This window comes from Xyrauchen texanus, chromosome 13, assembly GCF_025860055.1.
Source record: "Xyrauchen texanus isolate HMW12.3.18 chromosome 13, RBS_HiC_50CHRs, whole genome shotgun sequence".
NCBI classification, from domain to species: Eukaryota; Metazoa; Chordata; class Actinopteri; order Cypriniformes; family Catostomidae; genus Xyrauchen; species Xyrauchen texanus.
The window spans coordinates 7,677,092-7,692,621 of NC_068288.1; the positions used below are offsets into that span (position 1 = coordinate 7,677,092).

The 15,530-nt window shown below is 37.2% G+C and overlaps 2 protein-coding genes across 2 annotated transcripts in view; one reads left to right on the forward strand and one right to left on the reverse strand.

Moving 5' to 3' along the window:
- The first annotated feature begins 784 nt into the window (after positions 1–784).
- LOC127653925 (ubiquitin-40S ribosomal protein S27a) lies at positions 785–3,223 on the forward strand. The gene is made up of 6 exons (XM_052140786.1): positions 785–831; positions 935–999; positions 1,765–1,819; positions 2,363–2,448; positions 2,733–2,864; positions 2,982–3,223. Exons 2-6 carry the CDS (start codon positions 952–954, stop codon positions 3,129–3,131), a joined length of 471 nt encoding a protein of 156 aa, XP_051996746.1. The 5' UTR covers positions 785–831; positions 935–951; the 3' UTR covers positions 3,132–3,223.
- A 7,034-nt stretch (positions 3,224–10,257) lies between these two features.
- Positions 10,258–15,530, reverse strand: part of LOC127654207 (girdin-like) — a 54,447-nt gene continuing 49,174 nt past the window's right edge. The window contains exons 20-24 of the mRNA XM_052141293.1: positions 15,074–15,219; positions 14,852–14,941; positions 14,209–14,414; positions 13,216–13,281; positions 10,258–12,233 (exon numbers count right to left, since the gene is read on the reverse strand). Coding sequence (XP_051997253.1) covers positions 11,545–12,233; positions 13,216–13,281; positions 14,209–14,414; positions 14,852–14,941; positions 15,074–15,219 — 1,197 coding nt within the window. The 3' untranslated portion in view covers positions 10,258–11,544. The remainder of the gene's footprint in view (positions 12,234–13,215; positions 13,282–14,208; positions 14,415–14,851; positions 14,942–15,073; positions 15,220–15,530) is intronic.

Here is a 15,530-nt window from a genome sequence, read left to right on the forward strand (position 1 = left end):
ATATATATATATATATATATATATATATTTTTAGCAGAACATTACTGAAGACTGTAACAAAGTGATTTTCAATTGTTCTTGAGTAAAGGTTTTATGTTTAAATGCTGGTTAAATAAATGTATGGATTATTTTCACTTATTTTGGTGAAGTTGCTTATTTTGGGCTTGTTTTTACAGACCATGTAGCTTGCTTCTCTTGCGAGATCTGGCAACACTGCAATTGGTACTTCACCCACCCCTTAATGCAAAAAGATCAGTATTAACCGTTCTTTTATTTTGTTCTAACTGGTAATCTTTTGGAAAGGAGGCTGCCGAACTTCTGAACCAGAATGAAAATGTAAAGTTTTCACTCAGAACGAACTGAAATAAAAAATATTTAGTTTTTAGTTCCTGATCTTGAGTGTTTTAATCAGACTATGAGTCATATGCTATTTTTGTATTGTTTTAGGGGGAAACATACGTCTTTAATGTGATGTTAAAGCTAAATAAATGCATATTAATCGATCTGTATTTTTATATGCATTTAGCTGCATTAAACTGTCGTCACTTTAACATATAATTCAAATATCAATATCTTACAATTACATAAATTAAAACACAGTTTGTTAGGTATTAAATCAATTCCATTAACCGCACTAAACATCATACACAATAAAAAAATAAAAAAATAAAAAACACAATATTCCCGATATAGTTACATGAACCGTATTTTTCGCTACACACTTTTGTTGGCATTTCCTTCAGGCAGTTAATCGGGCAACTTTAGTGCCGTGAAAATCACGTTTTGATGTTGAAAGGACCCTTTCCGGTTTCCGCCATCTGCGTGCTGGTGGTGAGTTTCTGCCGCGGACAAATAATTACCAAATAAATCGAGTATTTGGTCATTTATGTGACTTAAATTCATCAAGAAACATTCACTTTTCTGTTATGCACAGGTGGATAAAATATCAAGATGCAGATATTCGTGAAAACCCTAACGGGGAAAACCATCACCCTTGAGGTGAGAGATCGGCAGCATGGCACGATTCGACACTTTATTAGGAGTTTTAATGTGACTGTCTGTGTGGAAAGATAGTCTTGCATCATATGTCGCGTTAAGTTCAGAAGTATTCAATAAGTGAAAAGTAGTGTATATAAATGTTTTAAATATATGCTTACAACGAACATCTCCGAATAATACCATTAACAAGGCAAGTGGCGCATATGAATACATATTTACATTTTCTAAGCTGTTACAAATCAACGTGCCTTTTTGTTAAATATGTACATTAAGTATACACATGAATGTTCAACTAATCGCAACAATTCATGGTCACACGAAGTATGGTACACGTTTTTAACGATTGCAGTACTTTAAAGAAGTCCAGTTCTTACCTATATTTTAATAAGAGATGGGATAAATCCGATTTATTAAATTGATACCAGATATTATTTATAGTTGGTAAAATTGTTTAAATTACAAGTCGTTGCATATTTCAAAGATCAGACTGATTAATTGTCATACAACCTTTGTTTTGTAACTAGCAGTACAACTGCTTCTGAACGGTCATTATGAAATCTTGATTGATAGTAAACTAGCAAGGGTGAAACATCTGTCAATCATGTAAACGTTTATCTGACAATCAAAGCTTCAAAACTAAAGACATCAGAAAAAATACAGAATATCTTGGGCATATTTTGAGAAACTGTCATCACTTATTAGTTTGCTTTTTGTCCTGTTTAATATCTGCCACACCTAATCTAGAGACTTGTCCTGTGATTATAGGTTGAGCCCTCTGATACCATTGAAAATGTCAAGGCCAAGATCCAAGACAAGGAAGGTAAGATGCCAGACTTATATTAATGCTGCCTTCACATGCTATTGGAATTATCGTATATACAAGTTTCCCACTCAGATGTTGCACATGAATGACCCCTGAAGTCCTATTTACGAATAGGAAACCCAGAGATAATTTTTATACCAGAGTTTCTGAGATGGCAAGAGTCCTAAACTTTCAACATGGTGGGGGAGAGTACAGGTTCTGTAGTGAATGACCGGTTTTGTAAATTTTTCTAAATACAGCTAATTGTTAGTGCTTGCTCTTTTGGTCATATTCATTTATGTATATCAGCAACTGTTCTATGCATGCTGTACATATTTGACCAGCAAGCTAACTGAGTGATATGTATTGTCAAACTAATAGATCCTTAAAAAATATGAATGAATGAATCTGGCGTTGTCTGTTTCCTGTTCTTTCCGACAACATACTTGTAATTACCACTTCAGAAGTGGGAAATAGGGAAATTCCAATAGCACATGAAGGCAGCTTAAGAACATTGTAGATGTATTAAAATAACATTTAAGTTAAATGGCCTTATTGCAGGCATCCCTCCTGATCAGCAGAGATTGATCTTTGCTGGTAAGCAGCTGGAAGATGGACGCACCCTGTCTGATTACAACATTCAGAAGGTCAGCTAATATCGTGTTCAGGCATTGCTATTTCAAGATGATATGCTTGTGTTTGGACAATTGCCATTCATTAGAAGTTAAGCATTCAAAAAGCAAAGTGCAATATTTCCTAAGACTAGAATGACCCTGAATTTCATTTGTTTCCTTTTGTTTGATTTCAGATATGATGATTAATCAAATATTGACTAATGATTAAAGATGGCTGTAAAAAAAGTGTTAGTTTATCAATGGAAAAAGTGAGTTTCTAAATGTTTAGTCTTATTCCTTTGTGATTGTTTACACAGGAGTCTACGCTGCATTTGGTGCTGAGGCTGCGTGGTGGCGCTAAGAAGAGAAAGAAGAAGTCCTACACCACTCCCAAGAAGAACAAGCACAAGAGAAAGAAGGTCAAGCTCGCTGTGCTCAAATACTACAAGGTGAGTCGCTTTGAACCTGTCTGGAACCAAGTCCATGTGATTCATTTTCTGCTATACTTATTCTAAGCTTATTATGATGCACTGACATTTACATTGAAATATTTTCTTCCTCTCCAGGTTGATGAGAATGGTAAGATCCACCGTCTGCGCCGCGAGTGTCCCGCAGATGAGTGTGGCGCTGGCGTGTTCATGGCCAGCCATTTCGACCGTCATTACTGCGGGAAGTGCTGTCTGACTTACTGCTTCAACAAACCAGAGGACAAGTGAAGTGCAGTCCTGACAACATGCTCTATTTAACACAAGAGATTGTTTATGGAGTTTGTACTTTGTAAATAAAGATGTGACCTGTCACACTCAAATTATCTTGTTGAATTTCTTGACTCTTTAAAAAATCTAAAGCATTTAACCCATTACGCTTAGGTAACAACTGAACAATTTGGATAACGAATTGGGTAAAACAAATTACAAAGAAGAAACCTTAAACACTCAACAAAACTTACATTGTAACTAAATGGCACCAGTAACACACATTAAGCCATAATAATAAAATAGTCACATTTGTGAACAGTCATTAGTTAATACGAATTAACAATACTTTCACAGCATTTAACAGTCTTTGTTAATTTCAACACAACTTTCCATTTAAATAAACTTGTTAGTGTATATTGACATTGGTTAATGCACCTTAGAATCCATGTGTTGCTAAAAAATGTCCCAGTGTCTAGTTTTTAGGACATGATTTTTACATGAAGTGGTCTTTTGAACTTCCATTCCAGGTGTTCCTTAATTAAGGTGCCATCTGTCATGTGAAGTGATGTTTTTGTTTAGCTTTTAAATATTTTAATTACAAGAGACTTTGCATCACTACCTTTAAAATGTGTCTTATTTAGCCCAATGTTTATTATTGGATTCAACACTTTAAACACTTATTAGTTTTGTAATATATGGATTGTGTTCAGTTTCTATTTGTCATGTAATTAAATATATGAAATACCTTGTTCACATTTATATTTATGTATATTATGATGTATTGATTGTTGTCATTCATCCAATGCATATATCAGTTGTCCTTGATATTACCCTGTTACAGGGACAGTCCACATAGAGCAACTTCAGATTAGATGCCTTGTTCACATCAAGGGCACAATGGTCATAGCTTTTGATGGTAGTAGTGTTTGAGCATGGAACTTTATTCATTATGCCTCACTACGCTGAACAACAACATATAGCTTCATAAAGAAATGGTGTCAATCAGCAATTTCAAAAGGTCATTTTACTAGTTTCTATATTTTTTTGGTAACAAAAATGTTTTATCCTAATCCAGGGGTGTCCAAACTTGTTCTACTGGGGGCCAGGTACAAAAAGAAATAAGTTGACTGAATTGTTGTAATAATTAAATAAATAAATGGCTAGACAGCAATACTGCATCATGTTTATATTGTATGCTTAATATTATGCAAATTTTAATCACACTTTATGCTAATAAAGGACAATACAAAATTTTTTTTACATCTCAAGTATTCTATAAACAAACTAACCTCTATTATGATTGGATCAGTCAATGTGAAAAAAATAATATCATAAATTGTGTTCCCCCACTTAAGAAAAACAATGTGTTTAATAGGAGTTTTAGCCCCAGCAACGGGCTAAATCATGTTTGATTTATTGGCCATAAATAAAACTGAAAATGATAAGAACTTTGTCTCAAAAGAAATGTGTTGATTTCAAGGATTTTCATTAGTTACATACATTTTTAACATTTAAAAAATTAATAAAAATTAGATCAAATTGCCTCAAAGTCAACCAATAGACACCACACGCAAAGATGTAACGGAACAGGAAAAATTCCAATGTATAGTGACAAACAGGTGTTTAGGAAAGTGCTGTGGTAGTTTTTGTTGCTATTTAGTGTTTTGGGAGAAAATAAAATCAATGGAGCCTTTTACCCTGCTGAGCCTTTTTCTCCCAAACGCCTTGGTGAGCAGAAGAGACTTCTTTCAGAAACATTAAGAAATCTTAATGTTTTCAAACTTTTGACTAGTACTAATATATATACACTCACCTAAAGGATTATTAGGAACACCATACTAATACTGTGTTTGACCCCCTTTCGCCTTCAGAACTGCCTTAATTCTACGTGGCATTGATTCAACAAGGTGCTGAAAGCATTCTTTAGAAATGTTGGCCCATATTGATAGGATAGCATCTTGCAGTTGATGGAGATTTGTGGGATGCACATCCAGGGCACGAAGCTCCCGTTCCACCACATCCCAAAGATGCTCTATTGGGTTGAGATCTGGTGACTGTGGGGGCCATTTTAGTACAGTGAACTCATTGTCATGTTCAAGAAACCAATTTGAAATGATTCGAGCTTTGTGACATGGTGCATTATCCTGCTGGAAGTAGCCATCAGAGGATGGGTACATGGTGGCCATAAAGGGATGGACATGATCAGAAACAATGCTCAGGTAAGCCGTGGCATTTAAACGATGCCCAATTGGCACTAAGGGGCCTAAAGTGTGCCAAGAAAACATCCCCACACATTACACCACCACCACCAGCCTGCACAGTGGTAACAAGGCATGATGGATCCATGTTCTCATTCTGTTTACGCCAAATTCTGACTCTACCATCTGAATGTCTCAACAGAAATCGAGACTCATCAGACCAGGCAACATTTTTCCAGTCTTCAACTGTCCAATTTTGGTGAGCTCTTGCAAATTGTAGCCTCTTTTTCCTATTTGTAGTGGAGATGAGTGGTACCCGGTGGGGTCTTCTGCTGTTGTAGCCCATCCGCCTCAAGGTTGTACGTGTTGTGGCTTCACAAATGCTTTGCTGCATACCTCGGTTGTAACGAGTGGTTATTTCAGGCAAAGTTGCTCTTCTATCAGCTTGAATCAGTCGGCCCATTCTCCTCTGACCTCTAGCATCAACAAGGCATTTTCGCCCACAGGACTGCCGCATACTGGATGTTTTTCCCTTTTCACACCATTCTTTGTAAACCCTAGAAATGGTTGTGCGTGAAAATCCCAGTAACTGAGCAAATTGTGAAATACTCAGACCGGACCGTCTGGCACCAACAACCATGCCATGCTCAAAATTGCTTAAATCACCTTTCTTTCCCATTCTGACATTCAGTTTGGAGTTCAGGAGATTGTCTTGACCAGGACCACACCCCTAAATGCATTGAAGCAACTGCCATGTGATTGGTTGATTAGATAATTGCATTAATGAGAGATTGAACAGGTGTTCCTAATAATCCTTTAGGTGAGTGTATATATATATATATATGTGTGTGTATGTGGAAACTCGTGACTCAATGAATTAAGAAGCCAAAATTATTTTACTTTTGAAATTGAATTACTGTGTAGTATTGAACATCCATTAACACAAATAATGTACCATACAGAATAATAGACTTGAGAAGCCCGACATCCAGAAAAGCAGATACTACTTCTCCAAACAGAAGTACGGAAACAAGGGTGTGTGGCATATAACAAAAATACTTGTATTTGTGAAATTACATTTAAACAATGCAATCAGTCTTTTGTGTATAATATAGCATTGTGGACATATTTTGTGTTTTTCTGACGCTCCTGTCACTCCACTTCTCAGGTCATCATACATCTTCCAGACACATGGAGACCTCCTGCAGTAGGCCACATAATGTCCAAGAGCATCCTGGGTTAAGCCTCTTTTGAAAGCAATGATTGTCCTTTAAGTAAATCTCTCTCCTTGGAGCATCAGATTGGAGGTAAATTCACACAAGGGAAATTCTGTGGAGTTGCTTCCCAGGTCAGTGTCAATCCACAGATGTTATCCCAGACTGTAACTGTGAGAAACTTTCCCTGCACAGAGCACTTTTCCTGAGGTATCTGTCTTGAATGCAGAGGGACACTGTGACAGATTTTGTATTGGCCTGAGGCAGAGGGACTCCAGAAGGGTAAGGCCTTCTTCCACTGCAGCCTGAAGATGAGCCATACCAGAAGCCTGCAGTACAGTAACAGAAGTATAAACAAATGGAACTTCCCGGGTGACTTGTGTGCTGAGACCACAATACTGTGAGGAGCACTGTTTTGTGAAGGAAACACATGCACGTTTTTCAACAGGACTACTTTCAGTCTTTTCCCCCTCACAGATGGATCTGCATGGAGCCATTCAGGACAAGGAGAGAGGTATGAATTCCTCTTCCAATTTTTTGGGTGGAACCGCTAGGCCTCTCCAGTTTTCAATAGCGTCTTCATCTGTAGGCCTATGCCTTCAATAAGACATGTAAGGCCACCACTGTATTCATTTAATATGCCGACATGGAGGGCTGACACATGAGTTGAATAATATCAACAGAAGCATATTAAATCTGAAGTCGGATGTCATTTCTGCTGTAAGGGCGCCGTCATGACAGTATATCCCGCGGTACATTGCGCAGACTGCAGTTCAAAACATAAACACGCGAGGGCGACATAAAAAATATCGTATTTTAACTCTTCACCATCCAGCTGTAAATTATTTTAGCTTAAAATACGGCGTTGTCACATGGCACCTGTTACTTTTCTCAACTCTGGTGAGGATGGACCATTCAGTTGTTCTGCAACCGAAAACGTAGGCAGCTGGCTTGCTGCCTAATCAGTTAATGGCTTATCTGACAGGGTTTTTGAATGAGTGGAACTCTTAAGGAAACTGGTCTCAGAACAGTTTTAAAAGAACCGTAGTTTATTCTATCTCCGTTATTAATATACAGCCTCCGAAGTCAGTATTTTCCAGTTTTCAGACGCAACCATAATCCTTTCTGATAACAAACAATTCTGAGGCGGATTACCTTTTGCAAAAGTCTTAGGCACAGGCTCAGTCTTGTTTCACAAAATAATTTATCTTAAGATGGTTATTTATATCTTCAGCTTTAGTGTGTCAAAAGGAAATATAAATGTTAGATTCCCAAACGTACTCAGTCTGAGGTTACTTAAAGAGACAGAAGCAATTGAGACTAAATAGATAGAAGAACTGTGGCAAATTCTCCAAGAAGCTTGGAACATCCTATCTGCTAACAACCAAGAAAAACGGTGTCCAGGTGTACCTAGGAGAATTGGAGCTGTTTTAAAAGCAATGGTTGTCACATTGAATATTGATTTAGCTTTTTAAGTTTACTTTACTTTGTATGTCATTAAGTGTTAAATGAAAACTATTTATGTCATTATTTTTGAAGACATCCTCACTATGCAACATTTTGAATGCATGAGGCAGGTAATTAACATCATCACGGACTACAAAGAGAATAAAAACACCGCCGTGAACACCGCTGCCTCTCTACCGGCTGAGCTTAATACATTTTATGCTTGTTTCGAGGACAATAACACTGCCCTCGCGGAGAGAGCACTCGCGGCCGATGCTACAGAGCTACAGTTCACTCTGGGCTTAAACAGCTCGCTGTGCAGCTGGATCCTGAACTTCCTGTCAGGCAGAAGCCAGGTGGTTAGAATGGGCAGCAACATCTCCTCATCACTGACCCTCAACACTGGAGCCCTGCAGGGCTGTGTTCTCAGCCCACTACTGTATTCCCTGTACACACATGTCTGTGTGGCAACACATAGCTCCAATGCCATCATTAAGTTTGCTGATGATATGACGGTGGTAGGTCTGATCACTGACAATGATGAAACAGCCTACAGAGAGGAGGTGCACACTCTGACACGCTGGTGTCAGGAGCACAACCTCTCCCTCAACAACAGTAAAACCAAGGAGCTTGTAGTGGACTTCAGGAAGAAAGACAGAGTACACAGCCCCATCATCATTAATGGAGCACCGGTGGAGAGAGTCATCAGTTTCAAGTTCCTCGGTGTCCACATCACTGATGAACGCACATGGTCCGTCCACACTGAGGCTGTTGTGAAGAAGGCTCACCAGTGCCTCTTCTTCCTGAGACGGCTGAGGAAGTTTGGAATGAACCACCACATCCTCACACGGTTCTACACCAGCACTGTAGAGAGCATCCTGACTGGCTGCATCACCACCTGGTACGGCAATAGCACCGCCCACAACCACAAAGCCCTGCAAAGGGTGGTGCGAACTGCCAGACACATCATCGGAGTGTATTCTATATTGTGTGTATTGTTTACTGTATATAATTATTGTGTTGTGTAAGTATGTGTACATTTGATTTGTAAATTGTTTTGTGTAAATATGTTATTTATTGTAATTGGTATATGTCTCGTCACTTATCGTGACTGCTATGTTGCTCGGAACTGCACACAAGACTTTCACCTACTGTTGCACTTGTGTACATGGTAGTGTGACAATAAAGTTATTTTATTTTATTTTTCACAAGTGCCTAAAACTTTTGCACAGTACTGTATGTCACATATATTTGGAAGTAATACATTTAAAATATTGTAGGTTTAGTTTGCACAAGCCTCCAATGAGACAAAAAACTTACTGGGATTTAAATGTGGCTGAATGGAGGTTTCAGTTTTCTGAGATACATATCAAATTTAAGTCTTTTTTATACTCTAAATCTCCACTTTCATTTTTACCTCTTAAAGTAACATGTGGTGCCTGTTTAGTTTCAGTTTCACTTTCACATTTGAAAGTTAAATTGGAGATTTAGAGTAAAAAGTGACTTTTATTCTGTTTCTCACACACATATTATATTGCTTCTGAAGATATGGATTTAAACACTGTGGTCATGTAGATTACGTTTATGTTTCGTTTAAGTGATTTTTGGAGCTACAAATATCTAATCACTTACATTGAATGGACCAATAGAGCTTGTAAATAGCTTTCACGTCAAGCATTCATAATTACAAGTTGTAAACTAAGAATTCTACAAAAACTCCAACTTGACCGTTGTGAAGTCATGTAAAAAGAACCAATATGGCAGTGGCCTCAACAGTTGAAGTTAGAGAACTTATTAATATGCTATTTTATTATGATGCCTGGAGCATTTTTTCTTGTTGTTATTTAAAAATTTTGCAAGAATAAATAGAGGTGAATTAATGGAGTGATACATATTTTGCTGTTATCAACAACAAAGTCATTTTGGCATTATAAGGTTTGTCATAAAAAATGATTAGCTAACTTACGAGGTCTGAGGATGTAAATAGCTCAACAGAAGAATCTTTGATTTGACATCTCGTCATTACTGTAATTCCAACTTGACATGAACGCACCATAACATTCTACCCAACATCTCCTTTTGAGTTTCATGGAAGAAAGAGAGTCAAACAGGTTTGGGATGACACAAGGGTGAGAAAATTATGACTATTTTTATTTTGGGGTTACATTTTTCTTTAAGAAAAATGTATTAGCTATCAACATTTGCCAAATAAAGTCCACATAAAGAAAGAAAATATTTTTATCTAATCAAAAATCGCTTTATTTATGTATATTTTGCTCTATTTATGTATATTTTGAGACACATTATCTAGAAATGTAGGAAACATGAACACAAACACCACAACATAAGCAAACAAACAAGCACTTATTCTTAAGTTACAATGGGGAATGGTGAAAATGCTAATCAAAATAAATAAATAAAAATAACAGCAAAAGATACACGGGTAGTCTCAGATTATTGCTGGGTTTAACAAATATAATGTGAAAATACATTTCAATAAAACAATAACAGAACAAACCCATCACATTCTGCTTTCTGCAAAGGGAAATATGCTAAAGATGAAACAGCATTGGACCTTCCAAACAAATTCATATAATGCAGCAAGGATAATTTAACACAAACGTAAAACACAAACAAAATAACATAGATATTTTGACACATGAAAAGAGAAAAAATTACGAAAATAAAGGGAGAGAAGAGAGAAATGAAAGGTATGAAGGTTGATGCTATCATTACAAATGTCTTTAGTAAAGAATCGCAATGGTTCTGTATGACAGCAAAACCAAAACATATTCAAGACATTTTCATTTTCATTAATAAATTTCAATTATTAAACAACAATAAAGTGTTTCTTGGCTTCCTGATTGACTATCTCTCAGTCCACTTCTATATTTCTGCATATAATTACCTTTCATTTATCTGATCTTATTCATTTATCTGTATTTTGGATGCTGGTCTCCAAAATGGGATATCAGCATTCCCCCTACTAAAAAACATCATAAACGGTCTAAGGTTATATTTGCAGGTCTTAGCTGGTTTAAGCTGGTCTCCCAGCCTGGCCAACTGGTGCTCAACTGGCCAACCAACTAAACCATCTTAGGCAGGTTAAAGCTGTTTTTTTTTAAGAATTATTAGAATTCATCACAATACTACAAGGTGTCAAATTCGTTCGTATTCGCAAGACCAATCACATACACTTCACAAACAAGCGTTTGAAAGACAGAATTGTCATTGTCTCTTCAAATTCATCACATTGTAAAATTGTGACAAATTCTTGTGAGACTGGGTTGTTTTTTTTCCCTTAATTTTAGTAGGACCTAGCAAACCTCTAACTACCATGACCAGATAGGCTTACTTGGCCAACTAGCATCACCCAAAAGACCAATACCAAAGCATTACCAGCTACACTTTGCTTGTGAACAGCACTGCTATGTCTACCAGTATTGCCAAGTCCAGCCTGAATCAGCTAGACCAGCTTTAACCATCTAATATCAGCATAAACCAGTCTGGACCAGCATGGCAATTCAGGACTACATAGTTGTCTACATTGAACCTGGTCTGATTGGTATTCCTCTAACTTGACTCACTGAAAATAGTGTTAGTAAAGACTGAATCTAAGGTGAATGCCGAATCAAAAATGTCTTCCGATTTGTGGACCTCCTCTTCCAAGACTGGGCTTCCTTTTAAACTCTCTTCATTGGGATCAGGTGGAGTCATTTGAGGTTCAGCTCCATTTTTACTGGACTGAGATACGACAAACTTCCCTGACATAGTGCTGTGGACACTAGCGCGCCGGGTGCTTCCCTCTGATGTGGAGATAACGCAGCTGGCACGGGGTAAACTAGACAGAGCCTGGCCTGGTTTGGGGCTTTGCATTGGAGTGACAAAGCAGTTCAGACAACCTGAAACAGAGGAAGACTTTCCTTGTGTCTCAAGAGCAAGTTTAGGATCAGCCTCTGTGCTTTGCACACTCTGAGTTTTATACAGTCCAACGTTCGCTTTGTCCAGTCTTTGGATTGAATGTTCCCTAGTGGATCTTGCACTGCTGGATCGCCGTACCCCTATTCCTGAGAAGCAGAAGCCCAGTTTATGTTCCTCGTGGTTGGGTTGGGCTGGCGAAGAGGAGTCACTGTATCTGTGGTGTCTGGATGAGAGTGGATCTGCACGAGGGCTGCTATCACTGGACCAGGCTTCATTCTCAAAGCTCACGCTGATCTCACCACTGCTTGCACTAGGGGCACGACTTGACTTGACATTTAAGCCTGCGGAAAATCAAGAGTTATTATTTGATTGTAACAGCCTGATAAGTTACAAATAATGTATAGAAATCAATATACTGGAATTATAAATGTTTAAAGTTGCATTCAACCTGGTCTAACAGAATCACGTTACTATACCTACATTTTTGCAAAATTATTTTAACATGGTTCGTTGTACATGACTAAAGTATGGTATTTGTAGTAAATCCATAATAACCAAAAAATTATGATTTTTATTAGCAATAGTTTATTCGTTTTCCTGTATTATTACTATAGTTTCACAATGAATATCATGGAATATTATGGCAACTGTAGTAAATTTTGTTACATTATTGCAAGGTAATGCAATCTATTGGACGGATACGCAAAACGTATAGCTAGGGAACAGAAAACTTATTGCGAGGGAAGAAAAAAAAATCACGCCCTGTTCTCTACGGGGCTCTGTATATTGTGGCTGGTGAAATTAAGGCACTATAAAAAACATGTACTTTTATTCTCTGTCACACAAAATACAAGTAAAACGGCAGATTATAAATTCATAAAAACGTACTTTTTGCCCTGTTTCTCACACAATGCCATTTGTTCAACTGTGATCAAATTGTGCGGTAACTCAACTGATAAAGTGTTGCACTTACAGTGCAAAATAAGAGCCCTTAAGTGCACTTGAGTCAACATGTGAGCCGAAAGTTTCATAGAAGCACAACAAAATGACATGCTTGCTGTAGCAACTGCATTTTTCATCTCGTATTTGCTTTTTATGACACTATCTGTTAGGTTTTAGGTTTAGGGTATGGAGTTCGGTTTTGTTGATTTAAAACAAAATAGAGCATTAACCTTAAAAACTCTTCACAGAACTCTTGTGATATGAGCAATGAACCATAATCTCATTTTGCAAAAATGTCAACACAGTCAAGTCATTTTCATAAAAGCAATCATTTTGTCTTGAAGTAAGTGGGTGTTGGTATGAGATTCAGAAAGTTATTACCATGATTTTGGTCTTCAGTGCCATTTGGAAGACTTGGTGAAATTGTATCTCCTTGTAAATCCTTACCTGAAGGGTCAAATGCATAAATGCACAATTAGATAAACAGAGCCCTGATGAAAAAATTCAGCTTAAAGCAGTTCACTCAAAAAATGAAAATGAAAATGACATTCCTCATGTCATTCCAAACCTGTTGGACTTTCTTTCATATGCAGAACATAAAGCCCTTCAAACTCTAAAAACAATACACAAATCATTTAAGACCTCAGAACTTTGACAGAAAAATTTAAGATTACATTTTTGGGTTATTTCTCATCAGAACCTATTGTATGCCTTCAGATGAATTGGAATACAGAATGGGAGATTTAATCAAATGTGTTTTAAATTTCTTGAAAATATATACAATTTAAACAAAATTAGATAGCATACACAAGATGTGAATTAATTGCAGAGGTTTAATACTAACAATAATCCCAATCAGAATATCAGGAATATCAGAAATATCAATACAATGCTGCCTTGAAAGCACTGCAGTAACGTCTCCTTGTGGTCAATAGTGTAATATTTTCAAAAAGAATGACATTTTGCAGAACCTTCCATGATTATTGTGAGTATCTATTAAAGACCAAATTATGTAAAAAAAAAAAATTTTTAAGTGTTTAAGAACCATAATAAAGGATGGTTTATTAAAGGAATCCGGAAGAAAACAGAATGCAGTCAAATGTCCAGATTTCTGCATAAAGTTTTATTTGGAGTAACTGATCTCCTCTTTATGTACAAAAATCAACAGAGGTGATGTAAGGGGTGAATTACGACTGTCGAGGTGATCGATCACTGCTCTTTGACAGTTGAAATAATTTACTATCCTTTGCCTGACCTTGGGATGTTGGGTTTAAGGCAAGTGGCTTGCAGCTGACTGGATGGCTTCTTTCTCGATGTGCCTGGCAGGAATGGATGGCGGGTGACCATTGTTTAGGTCAATGAGATCATACTCACTGCTACTCATCTTGGGAGATGGAGTGTCACCACTGAGAGAGTTGGAGGCGGATTCCTCCAAGCCCTGGGAGCCAACGAAGGAATCATTGTCATGGCAACGCAGGTCATCCAGACCATCACTGGACTCAGGAGTTGAAAAGTGAACCAGATCACGATTCCTAGTCTTCATTATCTTCCTCATCTTCAGTGTTATCCAGTTCCCACGTCTGTTTTGAACAAGAGTTTGGGGAAACAGAGCATTTGGTACAAAGTGTTTAAGTGCCACATTAACATAAAAATCCCAAAGATTTCAGGGATAAAGTTGTGTTTTGAGAATAAAGTTGTAAGATTAAAAGACGTAATAATCCTATAATGCTACGACTCATAGTTTTTATTTTATTCTCAAAATATTACTTCTTTAATCTTAAAATGCTACAACTTCATTCTCACAATTGACTCAATAATTACTACAATATCATTATGCTACAACTTTAATCTCCTAATACTACAACATTATTTGTCTACAAAATGATGACTTTATTCTTGTAAAAGGCTATCTATTCTCAAAACAATATGACTTTATTTATTTATTGTTTATCAATAAACATGAACGTGATTCTTCATCCAAACATGCCTCACTAAGCGTCTACTAGTAGGACAGTACCTGCGTGGTGATGGGTCATAGAACTTGTACTGATCCATGATTTTCTCTTCCAGTTTTTCCTTCTGCCTCCTAAATTCATTCAATTTGTCTCTAAAATTGAAAATACAATTACCATATCACTAACATGCTATAAACATCCCAATTGTGCTATAAAGATTTACCAGAATATTAATAAACAATTCTAGATTTCATAAATCAACATTCTCCCCCTCAACCACTCACATATATTGTCTCTGCTCTACATGGAACAGGTCCTTGCTCTCCATAGTCTGGTCTAGAAGGGTTCGGTTCTGCAGCATCAGGCTCTGGATCTGGTCCAGCAAGTGGCGGTTCTCTTCCTCCAAGTTCCCCTTCAGCTGAGTCAGCAACTGAATGGAGGAGCCATAGATAGAGGCAATTCATCATGGACTTTCAGTGTTTAATCTATAGCTATGTGTAATAAGCAACAGACAGTTGGTACGATGTTATGGTGGATTAAACTAAACACAAGGATCTGGTCACCAGCAAATGTTGTTTTCATGCTGGTGTATTAGTGTTCCCACCGGGCTTCTTAACTTGCTATACCAGCAAACGTGAAGCTGGTAAACTTCACCAGATACATTGTGATGGTTAATGTCATGTAATGAGGAATGCAAAACCAGCTCTAACTGGTATAAAGCTGCCTGAAGCAACATGTAGA

Coding starts and splice junctions, on each gene's coding strand:
- LOC127653925 (XM_052140786.1), top strand. CDS start 952: ATGCAGATATTCGTGAAAACCCTAACGGGGAAAACCATCACCCTTGAG. Junction 2,449..2,732: donor CTGATTACAACATTCAGAAG/GTCAGCTAATAT, acceptor TTGTTTACACAG/GAGTCTACGCTGCATTTGGT. Junction 2,865..2,981: donor CTGTGCTCAAATACTACAAG/GTGAGTCGCTTT, acceptor CTTCCTCTCCAG/GTTGATGAGAATGGTAAGAT.